Genomic DNA, 24,263 nt, shown 5'->3' on the forward strand with positions numbered 1-24,263 from the left:
TGCAGGTACTATGCTAGATATTGGGAACACAGAAGTAATTGATCCCCAAAGATCATTTAGTTCAGCTACACGGAATTCTTGAGTTACATCTATAATAGTGTGCAAAATTGATTACCTTCCCAAACTAGGCAGTAATATCAATATGCAAATCAGGCTGAGCATGGAGTAGGAGGGTCTTCAGGAAAGTGAAGAGTGGAGACATCAGCCAAACGTGTTTAAATAAAAAATCTCAAAACACCATGCTGGCTTGTCAAAGCACATCTTTGGGTTGGATTCAGCCCACTGGCTCTCAGTTTGTGATCCCTGCTCTGCAGTGCCTCTGGAGTGGTCCTGTGGTCATTGAGTTGCATGCCATCATAACAGCAACTGCTTAGAGTAGACCTGTGATCTCAGGCCAATTGGAAACCTCAGGATTCAATTCCGAGACTTTTGTTTGTGCCATCTGAAAAGTGGACAATCTTTTCCCCATTTTTGTTGCATGTGAGATGATGGTAGTTCTGGCTGCTGTGACCATCTGGCAACCATGAGTGGAGGCAAGACCATTATGTCTGAGAATAAAGCCCAGACAGAGAAGGCTGAAACCAAGAAGACAGAGACAGAAGCCAAGTCTTGGTGGTGTCACCTGAGCCCTTGATCAAGCTGCTGCTGAATACAAAATGCCCCTACTATTTTAAAATTCCTGAACTGATAAATCCCTTATTTACTTAAGCAAACTTGGGTTGGGTTAGGTTTTTGTTTACTTGCAAACTGGTACACTGTTCTCTTTAAAAGGGGATCTGGTGAATAAAATTTCTCCGACTCCTTAAACACCACAGATGTGCCACAGAGTGGGGCAAAGATCTAGCAACTTCCAAGTCTGAGTATCTGTGGTGGGACTCAGTGGTTACACTAGAATTACCAAAATCTTTTCACATTACTGAAAGAGAAGGTAGCCTGTTGTGAAGAAAAGTCCTCCTATACATTTCTGTTTCATCTTTGCAGCATGAAAAGGACGGGACCTGTTGTGTGTCCACATTTAATGACTTTCTGTTACTTGATCCTAGAAATAGAGTTGTTTTCAGACAAGAGTCTCCCAATAAAGGAGATTTCTTACTTTCAAAAGAGGGCAAGAAAGGAGCTCAAGATCTAGGATGGTGGCAGCACAGGCAGAAAATCTGTATTTGATTTTAGGTCCACGTCACTGTCTGTTGCGTGGCTGTTGAAGTAACCCTGGTGCTGTGCTGCTCATCAATCCACCAATATTTACTGGGCACTGGCTGTACCAGGATGGGAAGCACGGGGATCTTGCAGATTATACCCATCTCCAAGGCTGCTGGGCACCAGAGACACAGGTTGTTTACTCCTGAGATACAGCATTACATGGGAACTAATTTTCCATTTGTTTATAGTTTATGGGAAACTGAACAAGAAAGCAATGAATATATTTGAGCCTGGATTATGCATCCTATTCCAGGATTAAGAAAAAGGTACTCAAAGGCAACAAAAGTAAAAACACACACGAATGCAGCCACGGTTTCCAGGACTCCATGCTGATGTGTGTCCAGTCTTGGTTGTCACAAGAGTTGTAACTTTTGTGTATGTGTAAGGGCTAAAGATGTATAAATTGGGGCTAATCCTTAATCCACAGTCTGTGACTGATCAAAGATGATATGTTCAAAACAAAGCTCAAAGCTTTATTCTACTGTGTTTTGTGCTCTAGGTGCTTGGATTCCTTGGCCTTTGTGACAGTCTACTTATAACATGCCTATTTGTGGTCAAATACTACCTTTTATACCCTCTGAGGAAAGAGTAGTCTCATTTATTGTTGTAACTTCCACTGTGCCTAACATCAGGAAGGAAAGAAGAAAGGAAGAAAGAATGGAGGGAGAAAGACAAGGGTTTGGAGAACATTTAAATACATATTCTTGCCATTAGTGAAGAGGCTATCAATTTCCTTACTTGTTACATTCAGAATTCAAATAAAAGAAAATTCTCATCTTGCATTTGTCTACGTTTTGATTCGTAGAGGTGGCTTTCAGTGTGAGAACATCACTCAAGATGGGAGAGGCAACGTAGAGCAGAGGAAGGGCCCTACCCAGGCCCAGAACTTAGTCCCCGCTCCAGCACATCATTGTTGAGAGGTTTTGAGCAAGTACCTTAATTTCTCTGAGCCTTAATTTCTTCATTTGTAAAATGGGGGCCATAAAACCTTCCTCATAGCATTGCAGAACCAAGTGAGCTAGCATATGTGAAATTGCTTCATAAATGGTAAAATAAAGTCCCCCATAATCATGAAACTGATTTAACACAAACCTTACCTTCCGATTCTGTACTTTAGGAGTTCAGCACGGGTCTCATTGGGCTAAAACCAAGGTGTTGGCGGTGCTGCATTCCTTCTGCAGGCTCTATGGGGTAATGAATTTCCTTGCTTTTTCCAACATCTAGAGGCTGCCCATATTCCTTGGCTTATCGCCTCTTCCTCTGTCCTCAAAGCCAGCCATGTTGCATCTGTCTGATTCTATTTCCATTTCTTTCTCTGATACTGAGTCTCCTGTCTCCCTTTTCCATTGTGGTTCCACTGGACCTACCCAGATAGTCCAAAATAATCTCCCTGTTTTAAGATCTGCTGGTTAGCAACCTTAGTGCCGTCTTCAACCTTAGTGCCATCTGCAACCTTAATTCTCCTTTCCATGTGACTTGACATATTCACAGGTTCTAGGAATTAGGATGCAGACATCTTTTGGGGGCCATTATTCTGTTTACTACAGTAATTTACGTTGAACCTTCTCAAGAGTCTTTAACTTTTTTGATGCTCCTCAAAGAAACTGACTACTGGTTCTGATGGTGTTGGTAAGAGTTTCTACTGCAATTACAGTGAGCACAGTGATAGTGAGTTAGAAGGAGTTGCAACTAGTCTCCCGAGAAAGAACTAGAAAGCTTGGCTAATTCTTCCTTTTCTTTCATATCCTATGTCAATCAATCATCCAGGCCTCCTAATTTTTAAACAATCATCTGTTCTGTCCATCATCACTATCACTTTCCTCACCTCTTGTTGGGGCCTTATTGTTCCTTTGTTTCCATTCTTGACTTGACCACCAGAGAGACACAGGGTGATCTCCTAAATCCCAAATCTGGCATTGATCTTGTGATAAGGCTGTTCAGTGCTTACATGTTGCTTGCAAGATAAGTTCCAAAGTCCTCTGCCAGGCCACAGAAGTTCCCCTGCCCACCTACTCAATCTCCTCTCCTCCACATACACTGCACCCCTTACTCCAAACTCTAGACACACCCATCAATTTGCTGATCCTCACCCTGTGTTTTGGTTCATGTTCCTTCAGGAACGTGGTGGAGAGGCGGTCTTTTTTATTCCCCTGGACCGTGTTGCTGTCCCTTTTGGGGACTCCTATAAAAGCAATGCCTGCATCCATCAGTAAACCCACTGCGTTTTAATTATCCATTTTTGTATCTTCCTCCTTGGCTACATTGTAACTCCTTTCAAGTAGGCACCAATTCGTATGAATCTTTGTAACTTCAGTGCTCTGCATTAGGCCCATACATAGTTGGCGCTAAATCAGTGCTAGGCTAATGAATGAACTGAGTAATAAATTAAAGAGTAAATCAATGAGTAAAAGGAGAAGGTACATATGAGAGGGTGTGTCTGAGCACATGAGCCAAGGGAGAATTGCCATTGAGGTCCTTCCTCTATGCAGACAGCTGCTCGAGCAGCAGCATCTTGAGAACAGCAAAATGCACTTAGGGAAAAATCATTGAGACCTTCCATTAAGGTTTGATGTGCAATGATGCTTGGCCATGAACTTGCATAGCAGAACAACAATCCCAGGGAACAGAGTCCTCGTGCAAACAGAGCCTTTCCACACATGAAAAATGTGACGCTTGTTCATTTGACTTTTATTGAGTCCCACCATGTTCCAGTCTCTGTTTCTGGCACTGGGGACACACTGGTGAAAAGGCTAGAAGGGGAGAGAGACCATCAATGATGTATAACACTGCACTGAAGATACTAATGTCAAGTAGTGGTCAATGCAATGGTGAAAAACAAGGCAAGCTGATATGACAGAGTGGCTAGGGTGGGTGATGAGCAAGGGCCTCCGGATGATAGAATGGCTGAACAGACACTTGGAAGAAGATAATAATACTCAGAATATAATAATGATGATGATGGGGCAGACGCAGTGGCTCACACCTGTAATCCCAGCACTTTGGGAGGCCAAGGCGGGCAGATCACCCGAGGTCAGGAGTTCGAGACCAACCTGACCAACATGGAGAAACCCCATCTCTACTAAAAATACAATAAATTAACCAGGCATGGTGGCACATGCCTGTAATCTCAGCTACTCGGGAGGCTGAGGCAGGAGAATCCCTTGAACCCAGGAGGAGGAGGTTGCAGTGAGCTGAGATCACGCCATTGCACTCCAGCCTGGGCAACAAGAATGAAACTCCGTCTCAAAAAACAAAACAAACGAACAAAAAAAGATGAGCACTTCAGAATGCTTGCTGTGTGCCATTGCACTATTTGGAGTGCTTTATCTGTATTAACTAATTAAATATCTCCGAGGATGATATAAATTTCCATTTGTTACATTTACATTTGTTGAATTTCTACTTAACAAAGAAGAAAATTCTATTTTCTATTTGCACAGAGAGGTTACCAAGTTCACATAGCCAATGGTGAGTGGTGGTCTGACTCTTCAAAGTCCAAGCTCAAATCATAATTTATTTGCTGTTAATAATAATATTGATAATATTAATAGTTATAATCACAATGGTGAACAGTTCTTAAGAAGAATATTGCTTGGTGTGTTTTACATGGAGTTAACTCGTTTAGTTTTCACAAGAACTCTGGGTAGATACTATTATTATTTTCATTGTTTTCTAGGTGAAGAAATAAGCTCAGAGAAGTTACAAAAGTTGCTCAAGATTACACAGGTAAAATGGTGAATTTGGAATTTTCACCCAGGCAGTCCTCTTTTGCAGCCTGAGCTCTTAACCTCTGCCTTATATATTTTTAGGCAGCCAGGTACTAGAAGATCTGGGGGAAGGAGATGTAGATATAAAATGAAAAGCACTAAGAGCCCAAGAAGGAATCAAGGGAGAGAGCATAGGGAGACAAGGTCATAGGTTGTTGTAGATCATCATTTGGAGTGGGTTGTTGTAGACCATCATAAGGAGTGGGCTGTTGCAGACTATCATTTAAAGTGAGTTAATGTAGACCATCATAGGGAGTGGGTTGTTGTAGAACATCATAGGGAGTGGGTTATGGTAGATCATCATTTGGAGTAGGTTGTTGTAGACCATCATGAGGAGTGGGTTGTTCTAGACTATCATTTAAAGTGGGTTATTGTAGAACATCATAGGGAGTGGGTTACTGTAGATCATCATTTGGAGTAGGTTGCTGTAGACCATCATTTGAGTGGGTTGTTGTAGACCACCATAGGGAGTGGGTAACTGTAGAACATCATTTGAAGTGGGTTGTTGTAGATCATCATAGGGAGCGGGTTGTTGTAGACCATCATGTGCAGTGGGTAGTTGGAGACCATCATTTGGAGTGGGTTGCTGTAGACCATCATTTGGAGTGGTTGTTGTAGACTATCATATGCAGTGGGTTGTTCTGACTACAATGGGAAGCCATCTGACAGTTCTGAAAAGGGGACTGATATAATCCAAGAAGTGCTTTGAAGGGATGACTTTGGAAGAGGGTGTGGAGAATGGATCCTGTGAACAAATTGGAAGCCAACAGGCTAGCTAGGAGCTGTCACCAACTTCTAGAAAAGAGATGGTGGCATCTTGGATGAAGGAGGTCAGCAGCAGTGACTAGAAAAATGGTCAGATTTGGAATACACTGAATCAGATTTGGAGGCGGAAATGACAAGAGTTACTGGTGAATTGGGCAAGGGAAAAAGAGAAGAACCAAAGATGACTCCAGGATACTGGTCGGAGCAATTAGTTGGCTGATAGTGTAAAGAGCTGATGTGGGGAAGAGATGCAGGTTTGGATTGGGGGTGTGGTTTGGAATCAAACACTCTGGGACCTATTAAGTCAGAGGTGCTTATTAGACACATGAATGGAGACATTAAGGATAATCCTTGGAGATTTCTTAAAACATGACTTCTCCCACCTTAAGCTTAAGGTGTAGCTTAAGAAGGCAGTGGGAACAGCCTCATCTTCTCTTTGAGCTTCATCTGGGCCAACCTGTCTCCCTGTGCCTCTGACTCTGAGTGACTCTGAGTACGTTCATGTGTGTATGTTTGTGTGCATGTGCACACGTGTGCCTCATGAGGTTCAGCAAAGAGATTGAGCAAAAAGGCCCTGGAACCAGATTGTCTGGATTTCAAGCCTGCCTCCACCACTCACCGATTATGTAACCATGGGTAAATTACTTAATCTGTTTGTGCCTCAGTTGTAAAATGGGGATGATGATACCAGTAGCACCAACTCACAGGTTTCTTGGGAGCTTAAGTGAGTCTGTACAGGTAAAATACTTAGAAATGTGCTGACATATACCAGGTACTCAACAGATGTTAGCTAATGTCACGGGGTAGCGTGCACACATGCACGTAAATGTAGAGAGTGTTTGTGATTGGAGAAATGTTAAAAATAGAAATTCTTTATTGGGTAAATGGTCTAACACCTTCCTGCTTGAGATATCACTATTAGAGTATGGATATAAGGGCCAAAAGCTGAACAGATCCTTGCTTGTTTGATACCTCATCAAAACAGACTCGAACCTCCTAATAATAGGTACCTGTTTCTTCCTTGCCTAACAATCTCAATTTTCACAAGACTGAATTCCTTGCATGTGGAGTTCTGCCTTAATCATGTCTGAATTTGCAGCCCCCAGCCCACAGGCTGGCAGCCAGCTGATACTGGACAGGGTTCCCAGGGGCCAGCACTCTGTGGAGCCCATTCTCCCTTTGGAAAATGTCTTTTCCATCAGGTTACTTTGGGGGCAAATATTCGATTATCTGGGGCTGCTTGGCTATTTTTGTCTCTGGCATTTGAACCCGTCTCCATTCAGAGACCACTCTGCGGGATGGTAATATTTCTAATAATCCTAATTGTTCATTGCTTTTCATGTTCCCTTTTCCATTACACCTCATTGCCCATAGCCTTCATGCTTTTAAGTAGCATTCAGCATCTTCCCTGTCTTGGGATGGGTTTCTTGTTCCCTAGATCAGAAGGAAGATGGAGCAGTTCTGCTAACCCGAATGGGCCTGGAATGTGTTTTTCTTCCCATGCCGTTACCACGTAAAAGTGGTCAGAAATCACTCAGAACTTATTTTGTCTTCTCAAGCAAAGTTTAGGTAATTCAGATAAAAGGGAAGAAATGGGTTCTTAGTGCCTGGAGCTCTAAACTGGGATAGAGGTCATGTAGGCCAAGGTCATATAGGCCAAATGGACGACTATGTGAATTTTTAATATACAAATAGTTTCATTTTCTCCCACATTCAAAAGCTGAAGCACCTTTGGGCTGCAGTCAGGGCAAAACTATTTCCTCAAAAGCCGAGTTCCCCTAACCTTGTTTGCTTTACTAGTACTTGAATGCAGATATTTAAATGCCGTTTCCACTGAGCCTCTTTGAAATTATCTACTTTACATTTCATCTCCTCTTTCTAATTCCTTGCTTATCGACATCATTGACAAGCTTGAGTCAAGGAACTTGTCTGACAGTCGAGGGATGTTAACACATTGCTATTAGAATACAGTCTTGTATAAGGAGTTGACCTCTGTCTCAGCAGTGGTTCACATTTACTGATTCTTTACTCTTTAGGATGCCCGTGCTTTACAGATCTCTGCAGGCAGTGTTATTGTCAAAGGTGAAGACACTAGGCTTATAGAGGTCAGGAAGCTTGCCCAAGGTTGTCCTGGAACCTGGGCTTTAATACAGGCTGGTTTGCCTCCAGAGACAGAACACTTAATGACTATGGCATTCTGCTTTACGCTGAAAGATTTAGTATAAAGATATGAGGCAAATTGTCATTATTTACATTTATGTAAGTGGACATCAAATTCTTTGGTCTCGGAGTCTGCATTATTCTTGGTCCTTGTTAATTGGCATCTCCATTCTCTCTCTCCATCCCCAACTCCATCTCCACCTCCATTGTCATCTCCATCTCTGTCTCTGACTCCATTTCTATCTCCATCTCTATTTCTGCCTGTATCATCTACTGTTCATTCTTGTTCCAAGTTCTAGTGTGGGTTCTCACATGTGAAACAACTTGGATACCTGATAGAAAGTTCACTGAAAAGCTTCCTGCGGCCCCTTGCACCTGGGATAACTGAGGAAAGCTCCTCATGACCATGAAAGAGTTGAAAGCTCCTGCTTTGTCCCCTGGGTGTCTTGACTCAGCTCTGCCCTTCTTGCTGCTCTCTTCTAGACCTCCTGAGCTGAATGACATACCATTCCCCATGAGTCATCCACGTGTCCTTCTCCAACCCATCAGCAAATTGTGCCAGCTCTTTACCATCACAACTACCCTAAATCTGATGACATTTCATCACCTCCACGGCCCCACCCTAGGAAGTCCAAGCCACACTCATCTCTATCCTGGACCAGTGGGCAACACAGAACCCCACCAGCCCCCCAATCACCTCCCAGTCACCTGTGTGTGCTGCAGCCAGAAGGATGGTTTCAAAGACTCACAAAATCACTCCTTTCCCTGCTTAAAACTCCCGGAGGCTTCCCATGATATGCAGAATAAAAGCCAAAATCTTTATAACGGCCTACAAAGTCTCATATAATCTGACTTCTGGCTATTTTCCCACTCACTCTTTCCTCTCTCCACCTCCTTCACTGGGTCCTGGCAAGCTCACTCCAGACTTTCACCTTTCCTGTCTGCCTGGGCTGCATTTGCTCCCCACCAGGTCCTCTTTTCTGGCTCTCTTGTTTCACTCAGGTCCCTGCCCAATTCTTACCTCTGCAGAAAGACTTCTTTGGACCGTCGATCTGAAAAAACCATCCTGCCGCTGTCTATTCTTTTCCCCTGTCTTAGTTTTTATGTTACATGGCACTATCTGGCATTTTTGTTTGTTGTTTGTCTGTCCCCTTGTCTGGGATGTGGGCTCCCTGGTGAAGGGGCATGATCTGCCATGTTCACTACTGTAGTCCTATGCCTGAAACGGTGTCACAAAAGCTGTGACAGCAGAAAGACTCATCAACATAGAGCCTGGTAACTTAAGTTATACAACACATCAGAGAGAGCCAAAAACTCTGCCCCGATTCCATCAATGACCCACTAAGATGCCAATTGCTTAATCCTTTGAGAATTATGTTAATTATTATAGAGAGATGTTATTGGGATACACACCTTAACATTCACCACAATTGAGTCTGTTCTGTGCAGTTGCCTTAATATGCTTAAGTACAAAAATTGTATATCCCCTGAATGTCTTCTGGATAACTGAGAAACAAGGTGTTTTTCCTACAGAAACTAATCATATCAGAATAGAAACTGAGATCTGTGGTTATTACTGCAAGGCCCCATTCATTCTCTCATGTTCCATTCTCTTCCTTGGAAAAAGAAGACAGTGGGCAAGAGAAGATCAGCTTTCTTTCTCATTTCATGAAGGGATGAAAATAATTTCCTTAAGATAGAGTTCAGAATGGGAAATATATCAGGTTAAAAAGAAAGAACAATGATGTTAAAGACATTTATGTAAATACAATAGTAGAATTCATTTATAGTTAGAAAAGAGTAAATCACATTGGTTGAGATTGAACAAGAGAATAGGAATTGGGATGATCTTATAAAAACCCTCACTTGAATAAAGCAAATTGTGAAAAACTCATTAAAATTACAGCTATTGTAATAGAATAAAAGCATCTGTCCCTTTCATATACCCATTAGAATGTCATATTTTATTATTCAGGCTCATGGAGAGTTCTTTGATTTTATAACATTGGTAGAAGGATAGTTCTCTGGGGGTGGTACTGATATTTCAAGGTTCCCAAATTATTCAATACAAACTTAATCTCTAAAGAAGCATGGAGCTCCATAGATGCCTGGTGAGGTCACCCACAATGGATCTGGGAAGATGTGAAGCTTAAATAAGGGGCCCAGGGCAATCCAGCCTGAGCCAATGGCCATCTGGCCATTGAACCTTGAACTCAGAACTGGAGAAAGAGCTTCTTGCTTGAGACCGGAAGAGACACAGAGAGAACAGAGTCTGAAGGAGCTGGCTAGACCTGATTCCATCAGGGAGGGGAGAGTTCCAGGGACTGGGGAGACTTATGAAGAGCACCAAATCTAGAGGGACCTCTTATCCCCTAGACACAGAGAGCCCTGGGTTTGCCTGGTGGGCGTTCTCTGGACCACTCTTCTGGTTCTTGCCTTTCTCCGTGTTGCTGGCCTTGGAGCTGACCGTGGTGCTGACAGGAGTCTGGCACCTCCTGCGCCCTTGCTATCTAAGTGTGTACTGTGGACCTGCAGCATTGGCTCACCTGGTAAGAGCTTGTTAGATATGGAGCATCATAGGTCCCATCTTGTATCTGCTGAACCAGAATCTGCATTCAACTAGATTCCCAGATGATTCATATGTACATGAAAGTTTGAGAAGCATTATTTATCACTTTTTATTACTCTACTGCAGAATTACTGGGGATGTGAAATGGAGGGCTGAAGGCAGAAGGGGATTTTGGAAGGTGGGTAGAGTTGCATAGATTTGGTTTTTAATAGGATTGATCACTTGAGTGGCTGAGAAGGATTCCATGGTTGTTTGCAAGTGTGGGCTATACATGTTGGAAGCACACTTTATGCTAGGAGCTTCCCATCAGGTCATTGCTTCTGGGACCTATAAATGCATTATTTGTACTGTTCTTTTGCATGCTAGAGGGTCCTATGGATCTCTATGTTAACTTGCACTATATCAGCTAGAAACTTTTCCAGACTCAAAATTATATCAGAGAAGTTGAGGTACAGGCCACAGTTCCTATGGAATGGTGTGTTCTAGATGGATGAGTTGCCTAAGCCATAAGCAATGTTGAGTTGGTGAGGTAGTGAAGCAGCCGTGCTGTTGACATAGGAAGCATAGCCAAGGATCTGGCTTCTTTTTGACTGTCAGTGTATAGGTCACAGAATATTAAAGAGTGGAGCACTTTCTAGAACAGAGATGGTGAACTGAAGGCTGTAGTCCGAGAGGAAGGTCATTTTTGAAGACAGCCAGGAAAACGGTTGGAACTGCAGTTTTGGGACTAAAATGAACAAACAGTGAGGGAGGCCTGGGCCACTGAGAGGCCTAGAGGGTGTTGTATGTATGGGAGGGGGTAGCTCAGAGGCTGGATACAAGGGCTGTCTGTGCACAGGTACTGGAGAACTCAAGGGCTTTGTGTGGATGAGGTGCCACAAGCCTCCTCCTGGGCCATGGCTATGCTTTGGGACCTGCCTGTGTTGCTCATGAAAGCAATGTTCTAGCACTGTGTGCAGGCTTCCTCAGCCAGTCCACTGTGGTGGAGCAGATGCCCTATACTTACTGCCCTCAGAGCTTTCTTAGCATTTGATATGCCAGGAGCTGGCATGGTCAGCCCATGGTGTTAGGCTGAATACACTCACTGGGAAGGACCAGGGTCTTGGCAACAGATTCATTGCATATTTGCACCTATGGTCCCATGGTAACCTTTCTTCTTCCTGATGACCTACACCAATATTAAAGTTTATAAAACAGTGGCTGGGATGGTTGGAGGATGCAGGGGGACAGAAGCCGTGGAGCCTGCAGAAGTAAAGGGTAAGTTGTTAATTCTCCTGGAAAAGGTGAGATCTTGGGTCTCCTACCAGGAGAGGCCAAGAGACGGGGTTATGGGTAGCACCCACTGCACCCTTTGCACAATGGGAGGAAGGATGTATGACTTGATGGGCCTCCCAGTTGTGTGTTCATCAGCTGCAATGTGCTCTTCTCAGGAGTTAGTTTGTGTCAGGGAGTGTCTGTGCCTCCTATACAAGGCTTATTATAAAAGACACCTGATGTCCTTGAGTGACCAGAGTTCTAACTTGGGAGTATGTGCCCACCTCCATCAGTTGCTACCAGTGTGCCAAATTCCCTTCCACACTTGGCTAGGACTAAGATTAATGAGAGGAGCAGAATGAGCCCTGCCGGTCCTCCTTTTACTAGTAGCGGGAAGCAGCCTCTTCTTTGCAGTGTGGACCAGTGGCCCCTGGACCCTCAACTACTACCTGAGGCTTCTCTCCTCATCAAGGCCTCAGAGGGAGGCCTGGGCTCCTGCCAAGAAGGTAAGATCAGGACCCAACCAGAACTCCAGCTTCCTGCATATGGTCAAGAGAGGGAGGCAGGCTCATGGGTGGCTGCAGTGCAGCCTCCACAGGACTCTTCACAGGGGCAGACTTTTCATGGAATGCCCAGGGTGGGAGGCCTTCCACACTGACCAGAGAGCCTTGTCCCTTCCACCAGCTCCAGTGCAGCAAACTCAGCCAGAGAGTACAGTGCAGCATCAGTGGCATCAATGCATTCACATTGGTCTGTAACCATCATTGTCATCCACCTACAGTTTGTTCAGTTTTAATGTTTTCTCATGGCACAAAAAATAGGGAAGCTGAGCTGAGAGTCTGAGTCTACACATTTAGCTGGAAGTATGCAGAATGGCTCTGCTCATCTTAGTGGGGGAGGAAGGTGTTCAGGGACGAGCAAGGACAATGCTGTTAATTCACTTTTGAAACCTGCTTTGGGGAGTAAGTGGCTGAAGACGTCTCTGTGTGACTGAGGTTGCTCAGGGCAGCCACCTTCTGGCATTAACAGATAGTGCAACAATCCAGCATCTTAAAAAAACAAAACAAAACAAAGCAAAACGATTTCTGTCTACCTTGCTAGATGAATTGGGCATTTTGTTGCATCTTGGATGAAATGGTAAATCTGTACATTATATATGTGCACCTCTACTTATACCTCTTTATCTCCATCTCTCTCACTCCCGTTTCATGAGAATGCTTACTTACAGCAAGGATCCATTCACGTACGATTTTTAAGGACTTGCTAAAGATATTTGAATACAACTTGTTCAGGCCAGATCATACATTATCTGTTGTGGATAAAACAAGTTTGGATTTAGAATGAAAATTGAGATAGAACAAAAGACTTGCTTAATAACCAGAAAATAAAGGAGAGAAGTCCACATGAGCTTAATTAATTGGCTCAATATTTCCCCCTCTCTGTCTCTCTGTCTGTCTCTGTCTCTCTCTCTCTGTCTCTCTCTCTCTCTCTTTTCTTGAGACAGAATCTCACTCTGTCACCCAGGTTGGAGTGCAGTGGCCTGATCTTGGCTCACTGCAACCTCCACCTCCCAGGTTCAAGGGATTCTCATGTCTCAGCCTCCTGAGTAGCAGGGATTACAGGCACGTGCCACCACACCTGGCTAATTTTTGTATTTTTAATAGAGACAGGGTTTTGTCATGTTGCCCAGGCTGGTCTTGAACCCCTGACATCAAGCGATTGGCCCGCCTCAGCCTCCCAAAGTCCTGGGATTACAGGCATGAGCCACTGCACCCGGCTGGCTCAATATTTCTAACAGCTAAAAAGCTCATTTTGCTGCTCTGCTCCTCAGATCGACTTGCTCCCCTGTGCAGTGCTATAGTTGTGCTTGGGGACCATGCTGGGTATGGGAGTTTTTAGTCCTAGGACCCATATTTAGAGTAATTCTGAGATTTCTCTGATTCTCTCTCTCTGTTTCTGGCTGGATCTCTTCTCACATGGGTCCTCATTCAAATCTATCATTTCCAGTTTTCCACAGCCCCCACCCTTCCCTACTACCTTACACTTGCCTGCTTCCTTCATCTTTATGACCTGTCTGAGCTTTGGAATATTTGAATTTGAGACCTCTGTCTGGAGTCTTTTGTCTCTCTTTGTCGAGGGGGTTTTCTTCTTGAATTGAACATGCTTTCTGCAGGAGTTATCACTACAACCCTATCCTTCCTTTCAGACCTTGCTCAAATCTCTCTGCCTTTGCAAAAAGCCCCTTCACACTCCTTCTCTTTCATCTCTAACCTTTTTGCAAGTGTATGTCTTGTGCAATCACTTCCTAAAATACACTATTCTATTTGTATTTCTCTATGACATATGCTTCATATGAAAATAATATAGTAGAAATAATGGCCAAAACAGAGGAACATTAGTTGTAATATAACTATTATGTTTGTGGCACATGATTTAAGGAAAATGACCGAAAGTTGCCCACTGACAATTGTTACTTATTTCTTCTAGGAGAGTTCTTCCAAAGTGTAGTTTAAAGGGGACAGGAAATAGCTGTAAGTTAATGAAGTTGGATTTGCTCACCTCCATGATGCCCTCTTGCCCGGCCCAATACTGCATTTAGTTGGTATGAGGAAAGCTCACAAAATCTGCAAAAAAGCCATGTTGGTTAAATTTCCTCTATTTAATAATTTTTGCCTAATCTTAATTAAGAGCTTTTAATTTATTAATTAATCTTGTCATTGCTTTCTATAATGAGCATTTCCCATTTTATTTGTGGTTTTTAAAATGTGCCATTAATTGCAGAAATTAAATATTAGTATGATTTCATACTATGGTGTTATTGTCAAGCTAAGAGCGGTATCATTTCTTTAGTAGCATTTAAAATACCATGTTCGCTAATTATCCATTCCCTACTCGTATTCCATTGCTAAATTGCTGCTGTGCTTGGAGGCTTTAGGAGTCTTCTTGCAATTTCAGTGGCTTAAGTTTTTTGTTCCTCTGCTTAAAAGAACCTCAGAGAAGAAGGCGGGGCTAAGAAAATTCCAGTTATAAAAGCTTTCCTCCTCCTGTGCTGAGAGACCAGCAGGATCCTTGGGTGAAAGAAAATCCTGCTTGATAAAAACCGCCACTTAGGGTATGTCATCAACTTTTGCTTTTTGCTTCTCCTTAAATGTTGCCATTGCTGTAACTTGTAGAATAGTGTGAGTTTGTGTTTCTGGGAGGGGCATCATTTAGTTTTTCTATGAAGATTTGAAACTAAAGGAAGACAAAAATTTAAATTCCTCAAAGAGTTGTGGGCATAAGCAAAATGCGGGTTCACAGATATATCTAATCCTCACTTAGATTTATTTAGAAATGTTGAAATCTTTGCTGGATTTTTGAATGACTTTAAATACAATTACAGTTTTCTTTTTCTGATTGAAGGAGTTAGAAACTCCCTAAATGAGCTTTAATCAAAAATTCACTGGCATCCGAACTCTGCAACTGACTATCTGAAGCAATCCTATTGGGAACATAATAAAACAAGTTTTTCTTGAATCAAGACTATGGTGAAATGTAAATTAACACCAAGAAATAATGCATTCAAATAGTAAATATTCTTTCATAATGAAAGGAGAGGGTATATTTGGCTTGTTTTTACACACTGTGTTTCCTTCGGTTCTTCCAGCCTGTTGAAACAGGCTCATCATTTGTATCATTCAGAGGCAAGAGAGAAACACTGAAAGTCTGGATGAATAATTAAAGTTTTATTTCCATTTAATTTTCAATCCATTATGGCCAGTGCTGACTTTTTCAGTGTTGGGATTCTTGAGCTGAACATAAGGAAATCGTTATTCCTTAAGCCTATTCTATATGTGCTAATACAAAGATACTGATCATGATAGAAGTTTTAGCTTGTCAAAATCTTGACAGTGCAAAGAACTTACTTCCAAGGTTGTGACTTTGGACGCATATTTATTTATGATTTGGAAAAAAGCTATTATTATTAATAATATATTTATAATTATATTACAAATAATATAATTGTTATATAAATAATATAATTACATTATAAATTATAATTACATTACAATTTATAATACTAATTATTACTATCTTTGTCTTGCCTAAGAACTGATATCATTCTTGGCATCTGTGAAGACAGTAGGGGTCCAGGCTCCATAGGGACCCCTGCCTTTCCTCTTATTCTAAGAGGCTCTCAGCAAATAGCATCTTGGAGCATCACCTGCTGCCTGTATCTACCTCCTGTTTCTCACTTCTGCTTTTTGGAGCAGGATACCTTGGGGTCAATGATTTCGGGAGCCTCCACTGGCTTTTGCTATTTTCCTAGTTTTCATCCATCTATTCAAACTTAAAAAAGTTTGGCTGATAGAGGCAATTAGAAAAACAGGATAATGCCTATAACAAAATAAATCTCAGCTCTCTCCTGGTGGTTACTGAGATGTGGAGGCACAGATGCCTAGTGACCTTTTCAGGTATTGTAACCCTTGTATGCACCACTGCTATGCCCCTGCCAAAATAAGAGTGGAGGAGATCTCTCTGGATGGTGTCATTTATATTTGAAGCTTCTGCAAGTGTTATACTCACCATTTTCATGAATAATTGATAGCTCAAAGAGTGGAGATGGCTGGGGTTTGGTGTGGGGCCCTTTGGAGCATTTTCCTTAGAGCATGAACAAGTTTTTCCTGTCTCATTCAGTGTGCAAAGGAAAACATCTTGTTTCTCCTCCCATCCCATTTTTTTTTTTATCAGAAAGAGACTTAGAACTAGACAATCCTGCTTGAAAATGACACTTTAGGACTGATTTGACCATGGTGATAGGTGGGCTAAAAAGCAACTTATAAAACATGCCAGGAGTCTTTTTTTATTAGGATAATAAGATAGCACACTATTTTTTTTGTATTGAGTTCAAAGGATGCATGAATATTCTGTTGTTCATGAGTGACTTCTAGACTATTTAAAATTATTCATGACCATTGATAATAAAAATAGTACCATGGCCAACATCTCCCCTCAACAAACAAAATGAGGTTTGTAATCCTTTGTTTAAATTTTGGCAGTGTACTAATATGTTGTTAAGATGACAATCTATTTCTTCTTAAAGCTGTAAAGTGGCACAAATTAGCTTAATGTTTAAGATTGGATCTCAGGCCAGCCTGCTTGATTTTGAATTCTCATCCACTACTTATCAGCTGTGTGACTTTGGGAAAGTTACCTAACCTCTCTGTGACTTGGTTTGTCATCCATCTAAAGGAGAAAATAATAATTCATATAACTCATGAGGAGACAGATCCATGTAAATACTCTTTAAAGTATCCATGTAAAGAGTATTTACATGGATCCATCTTGCCATGAGTTATATGGATTATTATTTTATTACAAGTACAGTGCTTGGCACATAATAGACATGACACAATACATAGCAGTTATTTATTACTGACATTTGGATGGTGTTCCTGGTCTGTTGGAGATGCATGTTTCATGTGCAAGCAGGACAAATTGTAATGTTCAGACGTTCAAGTTGTGACTACACAAGAAGACAAAGCCAAAATTAACATGATATTGCCTCCTGAACATATCCCATCAGTTACCTGCATGTGTTTCGAAAAGATTTGATTATATGCTCTGGAAACATTTTATTGCAGTTTAAGGACAGGGGGGTCCTTGGTGTGATCTGTGACCCAGTGGTCCTCTAAATGTGGTCCTGAGGCCACCTCATTGGCACCTGGGAACTTGCTAGAGATGCAGAATCTGGGGCTCACTCCAGACATCTCATGCTCTTGAGGTGGGGCCCAGTGCTCTAAGTTTTAATGAGTCCAGTGAGTCAGCCTGCAGGATGATGTATAGTTTCCTGTGTGAGAAACTGTAGGAACTGTTGGTCCTTAGTTTGTAACTGCTCTCTCTCCTGATAGGTATGGTAGGTCTATTGTGAAGTTTTGAAAAAATGTGAACGGTGTTTCAAGAGTCCATCTTGATTTTAATTTTTACTGAGGTTATCTCTATGGTGGTCATTAAGATTCCATTAAATTCATCAGGCCCATTTGAAATTTTTGAGAGTAAAGACCATAAATAAAAATAATTGAGATTATGGACTAAAAACACGAAAGCAAAGTTTTACATAGTTAAACAAGTAAATCCTAGAACTGGACAAATCCTTAGCTGTCTCTCTATGAAGGTCCCATCCTTTGGGCCTGCCATGGAGATAATTCCATTGAATTTTACTTTAATGGCATAGCTTCAACTTGCATTCAGGACATTCTAAGAAATAGCCAGGCTAAGTTTAGTGCTGTAAGTCTTGCATGGCCGTGCGGGGATATTTACCACTATGTGGCCCAGCATGCTTTTGGCATAGACATTTTTCTTTTAACTTATTATTTTGAGATAATTATAGCTTCACAGGAAGTGGAAGAGGAAAAAGTGTAGAGAGGGTCTGTGTACTCTTCACCCAGTTCCCCTCAATGGTGACACCTCACATAACTATCATATAAGATTAATACCAGAGAATTGGCATTGGCACAATGCAAAGGCTTTATCAGATTTCACCTTTTTTTTTTGAGATGGAGTCTAGTTCTTATTGCCCAGGCTGGAGTGCAATGGTGTGATCTTGGCTCACTGCAACCTCCGCCTCCTGGATTCAAGTGATTCTCCTGCCTCAACCTCCTGAGCAGCTGGGATTACAGGTGCCCATCACCACGCCTGGCTGATTTTTGGTATTTTTTTAGTAGAGGTGGGGTTTCACCATGTTGGCCAGGCACGTCTCGAGCTCCTGACCTCAGGTGATCCACCCCCCTTGGCCTCCCAAAGTGCTTGGATTACAGGCATGAACTACCATGTCCGGCCCCAGATTTCACCGCGTGGACATGCATTCGTTCATGTGTGTATAGTTTAATGCAATTTTATCACATGAGTAGATTTGTATAACTACTGCCACAACCAAATTTTGGAACTCTTCCATCACTAAAAAAGCCCCTTCACTCTGCCCCTTTACAATCACCCCATCCTCCTCATCCTACCTGTCCCCAAATGCAGGAGTTCTTTTCACCCTGGCCTCTCTATGAGGGAATGTGGGTTTGAAGTTAGTTTATGGATGCTGCGAAGCTTGTAATTGACTATGTTCATCCTGTCAATCTAAAATAATCAAAAGGCTCAGGATCCAATTAAAAGAGTTTATTCAAGTGCAAAGATGAGAGCAGCCATCCAGACAGCAGAATGACAGCAAAGGATGGTGATCACTGCACCTGGGATGGGGAAAAGGGAAGATCATTTATACAGGCAAAGCCAGAGGTGCTGAACAGAAACACCTTTTCTTTTTTTTCTTTTTTTTTTTTTTTTTGAGATGGAGTCTCACTCTGTCACCCAGACTAGAGTGCAGGGGCATGATCTCGGATCACTGCAACCTCCCAGGTTCAAAGGATTCTCATGCCTCAGCCTCTCGAGTAGCTGGGATTACAGGTGCCCGCCACCACACCCAGCTAATATTTTTGTATTTTTAGTAGAGATGGAGTTTCGCCATGTTGGCCAGGCTGGTCTCGAACTCCTGACCTCAAGTGATCCACCCGCCTTGGCCTCCCAAAGTGCTGGGATTACAGGCGTGAGTCACCATGCCCGGCCAGAAACACATTTTCTGTATGAAGGCTACCGTACAGATGTAAGATTTGATTGAGTACTATTGTTTATACTCTAACGGGGTTGCTTAACAGTCTGTTGTAAAGAGGTTACAGTCGCAAGGGTCTCTGTCTCCAACATCATTAAGTCTAGGTTAGAATGAAGGATAGGGAGTCTGGTTAAGGTATAACATCTCCATCTGGTTTTGCACAACCCTTGCAAAAGTCAGTCAGCAAGGGTTGTGCAAAAATAGCCGTGCTATGTGACTCTGTTTGCAGAGCTTCACTTTCCCCATTGGCATAATCAACCTGGAAGGTCCTAAAATTTTATTTTCTTTTTACAACCCCTTTGCTCTGGCCATTGGTAAGTTTAGGGCATGATTTCTAGTGCCCCCTGAGGACCTCGGAACAGGCTTCCCCTGTGGCTGGATAAGCCTCTCACTTAACCAGTCTCTTTCTCTTATTTTATCCTCAGCTCATTTATTTCTCTTTGGTTCCTTTGTTTTACGTAATATTTTAGTAAGTTTCTTCAATTCTTTCTGCACTGAGATAAAATATAAACATTTAAACTGAAAAAAAACCTCTACCATGTCGTCTCTACTTATTATTTATATCTGACATTTTCCCTCCAGCCTCCCTGTCTCCCTTTCCAGAGCTGCCTAAAGTTATGTGTGTTTGCCTTCCTTGTTCCCCATTCCTGAGTGTGTCTTTCTACTGCCCTCACAGCTGAATTGGCTCAGGATACAATTCCTAGATCACAATCTTTTCCTTCTTGAAAAAATGTAAACACTGTTCCATTTTCTTCTAGTTTATAGTGTTGAAGAAGAGAAGTTTTATACCAGCCTGGTTTTTCTCCTTTAGTAATTTTTTTCTGCTATATTGCTTGTATGTTTTTATGTTTATTCTTTTTTTTTTTTTTTTGGAAACAGTCTTGCTCTGTCACCCACGCTGGAGTGCAGTGGCACGATCTCGGCTCACTTCAAGCTCTGCCTCCCAGGTTCACGCCATTCTCCTGCCTCAGCCTCCTGAGTAGCTGGGACTACAGGCACCCGCCACCACGCCTGGCTAATATTTTTTTTTTTTTTTTTTTTTTTTTTTTTTTTTTTTTTTTAGTAGAGACGGGTTTCACTGTGTTAGCCAGGATGGTCTCGGTCTCCTGACCTCGTGATCCGCCTGCCTCGGCCTCCCAAAGTGCTGAGATTACAGGCGTGAGCCACCGTGCCCGGCCATTTTTATGTTTATTCTTATACTTAAATGATTTCATCTGGATACCGCTGGCCCTATTAATTTTGCTTGGCAGCAGACCCAGTGATATTTTTATTGTGAAGACTCAAATCTTTCTTTATCTCGGGGAAGATTTATTCTGTTGATTTTTTGATAACTGTCTCTTGTAAGTAGAGCATTCTCTTCTTTGGAAAGGCCTGTTACTGACATGACGAATCTCCAGTGTTCTCCATGGCTCCTCTAGCAATGGCCACAGCCAGGTGTGGTGCAGCTGTACCAAGGTTTTCCCTCCTTGGTGGGGTGGGATAAAGTGGAGGGACATAGCCCCATGTCCCCTGCTGCCGTGCTCTGCCTGCCCAGTGCTGCTGGCACCAGGTTACCATGCAGGGCTCCAAGGGCCGGCATCCACTGCACATCTCAAGCACATTCTCTGGTTTGACATTGGGTCACACGATGCTGCCAGTCTTTGCCACACCTGATTAGGGCGCAAGTTTCATTAGAAATAAAGACGACTGTCAATTAAACATTTCACTGGTGGGTCTTGAGACTTCTAGTCTCAGCTTCCATTGTGCCTGGGGAAGCACCTCACTCTCTCTTCTCCCTGGGGAGGCTGTAACTAGAAACCAATAAAACAACAACAACAACAACAACAAACTGTCCCAAGCTGGAAAAAAACAAAAACAGCCAAAATTGAGTTTGCATGTAAAGAAAGCTTATGATCAATGTGAAAATTTCGGATCAATATCTGGTTAGAATCAGTAAACTATCAGGACTTCAGAATAAGGGGAACATGCTGGGCAGAAAGAAGAGAAGGGAGGCTGCAGTCAGGATTTTCTTTACCAGATCAAAACTCTCATAAAAACAGAACTACTTTTACAGTGTTGGGGGGAAAGTGTTGAATGCAATAAGAAGACATCCCCATGGATGATAAGCTTCTCACAGGTTCCTCCTAGGCTTTGCTGTGCTAGGATCATCCCCAGGGACCTTCTCCTGACACTGACAGAGAAGTCCAAGGTGGGCGAATCAGGAGCGGAAGGACTCATGCTGGGCATGGACATCCCAGCCCTTTCCCCTTTTTTTCCAGGGACTTTTGGATCGCAGGATCTGGCAGTGTGATTTTGTTACTTCTCCCTGGCACATGACGCATCAAGGGATCGGCTTTCTCCCCCTGCCTTTCCCGTTCTCTCTCTTTCAGGGGCATCTCCTTTTCCGCAGACCCCTTCCTCTCACTCTCCAGGGACCCAGCCGCTCTCTTCCTATATCGCTTCTCTTGGATCTCAGGCCTTAGGTTCCTTCTTCCAAAGCTTCTTTTACTTCTGAGCCTGAAGTCCTGCAAGAATGTGTCTAGAAGGTCAACAAACCTGCAGTCCTGGGATAGCTGCTGTCTAAGACTGTATGCCAAGACCCAGAGTCAACCAACTTGCATATCAACTGGTCTCAGAGAACCAGTTGAGACTACCAGCTGCTGAGAAAGGCATTCGGAATGTCAGAGGAGGGCTATTTGCTGCATCTCTTAAATGGCTTCCCAATGTTTTGTTCGATAGAAATGTGATTTGAAGGCAAAAATACCCCTTTTGTGTTGCAGTAAAATAAACAGTTTTTCATTTCAAGGCAAATGAAGTCACTTCCTAAGCCTTGGTGCCCTACTTAGAAGCAATTTGCTGTAAGGGAATCATAGTGAATACCTTGCAGGATTGATGTGTGGTTTTGCAGTAATGTATGTAAAGTGCCAATTAATACTCTCAGCTTCTCTTTGAAATGCCTGGGGAGAGAAGTAAAAGAAGCGCTTGTTGTTTTAAACAGTCTAGACCAACCATTCTGAGTGCGTTTTAAAGCAGTGCCAGTCTCTGAGGTGTGGGAGGCCTGTGGCTGGCCTGGGATGGGCGATCTGGATGGAGGAGTCATGGCCCCTGGGCTGAGGGTCTGAGAGCGGAGTGTGGCTGAGTGGTGGGTCTGCTCTGTGTCTCAGACATTTCTGCATTCGGGAGTTACAGAAGGTGACGTGGAAGTAGTTTGCAAACCGAAGGAGGATTTGCGAGGGGGTATTGATTCAATCAAACTATTCATCCAATAAATATGTATGCAGATCTCCTTTATGCACTGTGCCAGGCCCTGGAAGTCTAGTGGTGAAGAAGATACAGTCCTTGGCCTCAGCAAGTTAACAGGGGTCAACAGATCATTAAACAAATCATGATGCCCACAGCTTGGTGCAGGTTGAAGGGGCTACACAGGCAGGTGAGCACTTGCTCAGCTTGGGCATTGTGGGGCATCTCCCTGAGGAAGTGATAAGTGAGCTGAGCCTGGAGGATGAGCAGGAGATGACAGCTGGAGGGGTATGGGGAAGAGCATTCTGGACAGAGGGTGGGACCCCAGATAGGAAAGCCAGGCCCAGAGAGAGAGGGAGGTGGGCACAGTCAGGCCGGGGAGGTGGAGACCAGCAGGGCCCCCTTGCCAAGCGCAGAGACAACGCGAGAGCCTTGGAAGGGGTGAGGAGGAAGGACTGCTGCTGGGATGTGGTGGGACAGACAGGGAGGAGCTTGGAGCCAGGAGGAGGGGACTCAGAGACACGGTGTGCGGGAAGGATGGTGCTTTAATTTACTGTGTCTGCAGGACAACCCCAGAGGCTGAGTAGGCATTGATGGGTTTTGTCCTGAGCTTGGGATGTGGGTCTGAGTTAGAGTTTGGGAGACGAGGGGAGAGGGGCCCCCGAAGTATGGGATGGGGGCATCTTAGAGTGAGAAAAACAGAGCAGGGACTCCAGGAAGCGTTGCATGACAGATAAGGTTTTGCAATGCCCAGGCTAGCAGCCTGCTCCAGAGCCCAAGAGGGAAGTCTTGGGGTTTAGAGTCTCAGGATGGACCTGGGACATGCTGACCCCCAAGCCCTACCCACCACCCTTCAGGGGCAGGGGTCTTCTTTTCTGCCTGAGGTCCAAGTCCTCTGGCCAATACAGGCTGCTAGCCATAGTCTGCTCTGTAAATTTCCTTCATCCTCAATTCATTACTTAGCAAGTAGCTATTGCAAGCCCCTCAGAAGTAGTGCACTGTGATGCACGTGGTACAGACTGCCCTTTCAGAGCTTGCAGTCTGGTGGGGCCATGCACTTGGCCACTGCAAACAGGGGGCACCCAGGAGGGGTTCCTGACTCAGGGGTGAGGGGCTAGGGAGGATGTGCTGAGGGGTGGAAATGCCATCGGGGTCTTGGAGGGTGAAGAGGAATTAGGGGCAGGGGCACAATGACCAAGGTGGGCCGAATGGAGCGTGGGACATTGCACATGGCAAAGGGGAGAGGGTGGAGGGAAAACGGAATTGGGGTGAAGCTTTGAAGGAAGCCCTGTTACTGTTTGTGACCCAAACTTATCCCCTCCACCCATCATCACAGAAAAGATGTCCTTTCGGGGAGCCAGGCTCAGCATGAGGAACAGAAGGAACGACACTCTGGACAGCACCCGGACCCTGTACTCCAGCGCGTCTCGGAGCACAGACTTGTCTTACAGTGAAAGTGTAAGTCATGCGCATCACCTGTTTGAAAGGTTATCATTGTAATCTTCATAAGGTGTCAAATCATGCATTTGCACGTTGACTTTCAGGAAATTTTAAATGCCATGTCTTTAAAATTCCTTTCACTACTTAATGCTCAGTGCTCTTGCTTCCAGTCTGAGTCTTGAATCTCAGTCCCTTCTGCAGCTCTATGGCAAGGGTCTCAGTTTAGGTCCATCTGCATTTGTTCTTGTAATGGCCT

General features: G+C 43.4%; 1 protein-coding gene across 1 annotated transcript in view; it reads left to right on the forward strand.

Annotated features, from left to right (window-relative positions):
* TRPM8 (transient receptor potential cation channel subfamily M member 8) overlaps positions 1-24,263 on the forward strand; it is a 160,822-nt gene that overhangs the window by 45,751 nt on the left and 90,808 nt on the right. Inside the window, exons 2-4 of the mRNA XM_063645322.1 lie at positions 4,877-4,926; positions 14,703-14,827; positions 23,904-24,025. Coding sequence (XP_063501392.1) covers positions 23,909-24,025 — 117 coding nt within the window. The 5' untranslated portion in view covers positions 4,877-4,926; positions 14,703-14,827; positions 23,904-23,908. The remainder of the gene's footprint in view (positions 1-4,876; positions 4,927-14,702; positions 14,828-23,903; positions 24,026-24,263) is intronic.

The sequence above is a fragment of the Symphalangus syndactylus genome, chromosome 8 (genome assembly GCF_028878055.3).
Source record: "Symphalangus syndactylus isolate Jambi chromosome 8, NHGRI_mSymSyn1-v2.1_pri, whole genome shotgun sequence".
Classification (NCBI taxonomy): Eukaryota; Metazoa; Chordata; class Mammalia; order Primates; family Hylobatidae; genus Symphalangus; species Symphalangus syndactylus.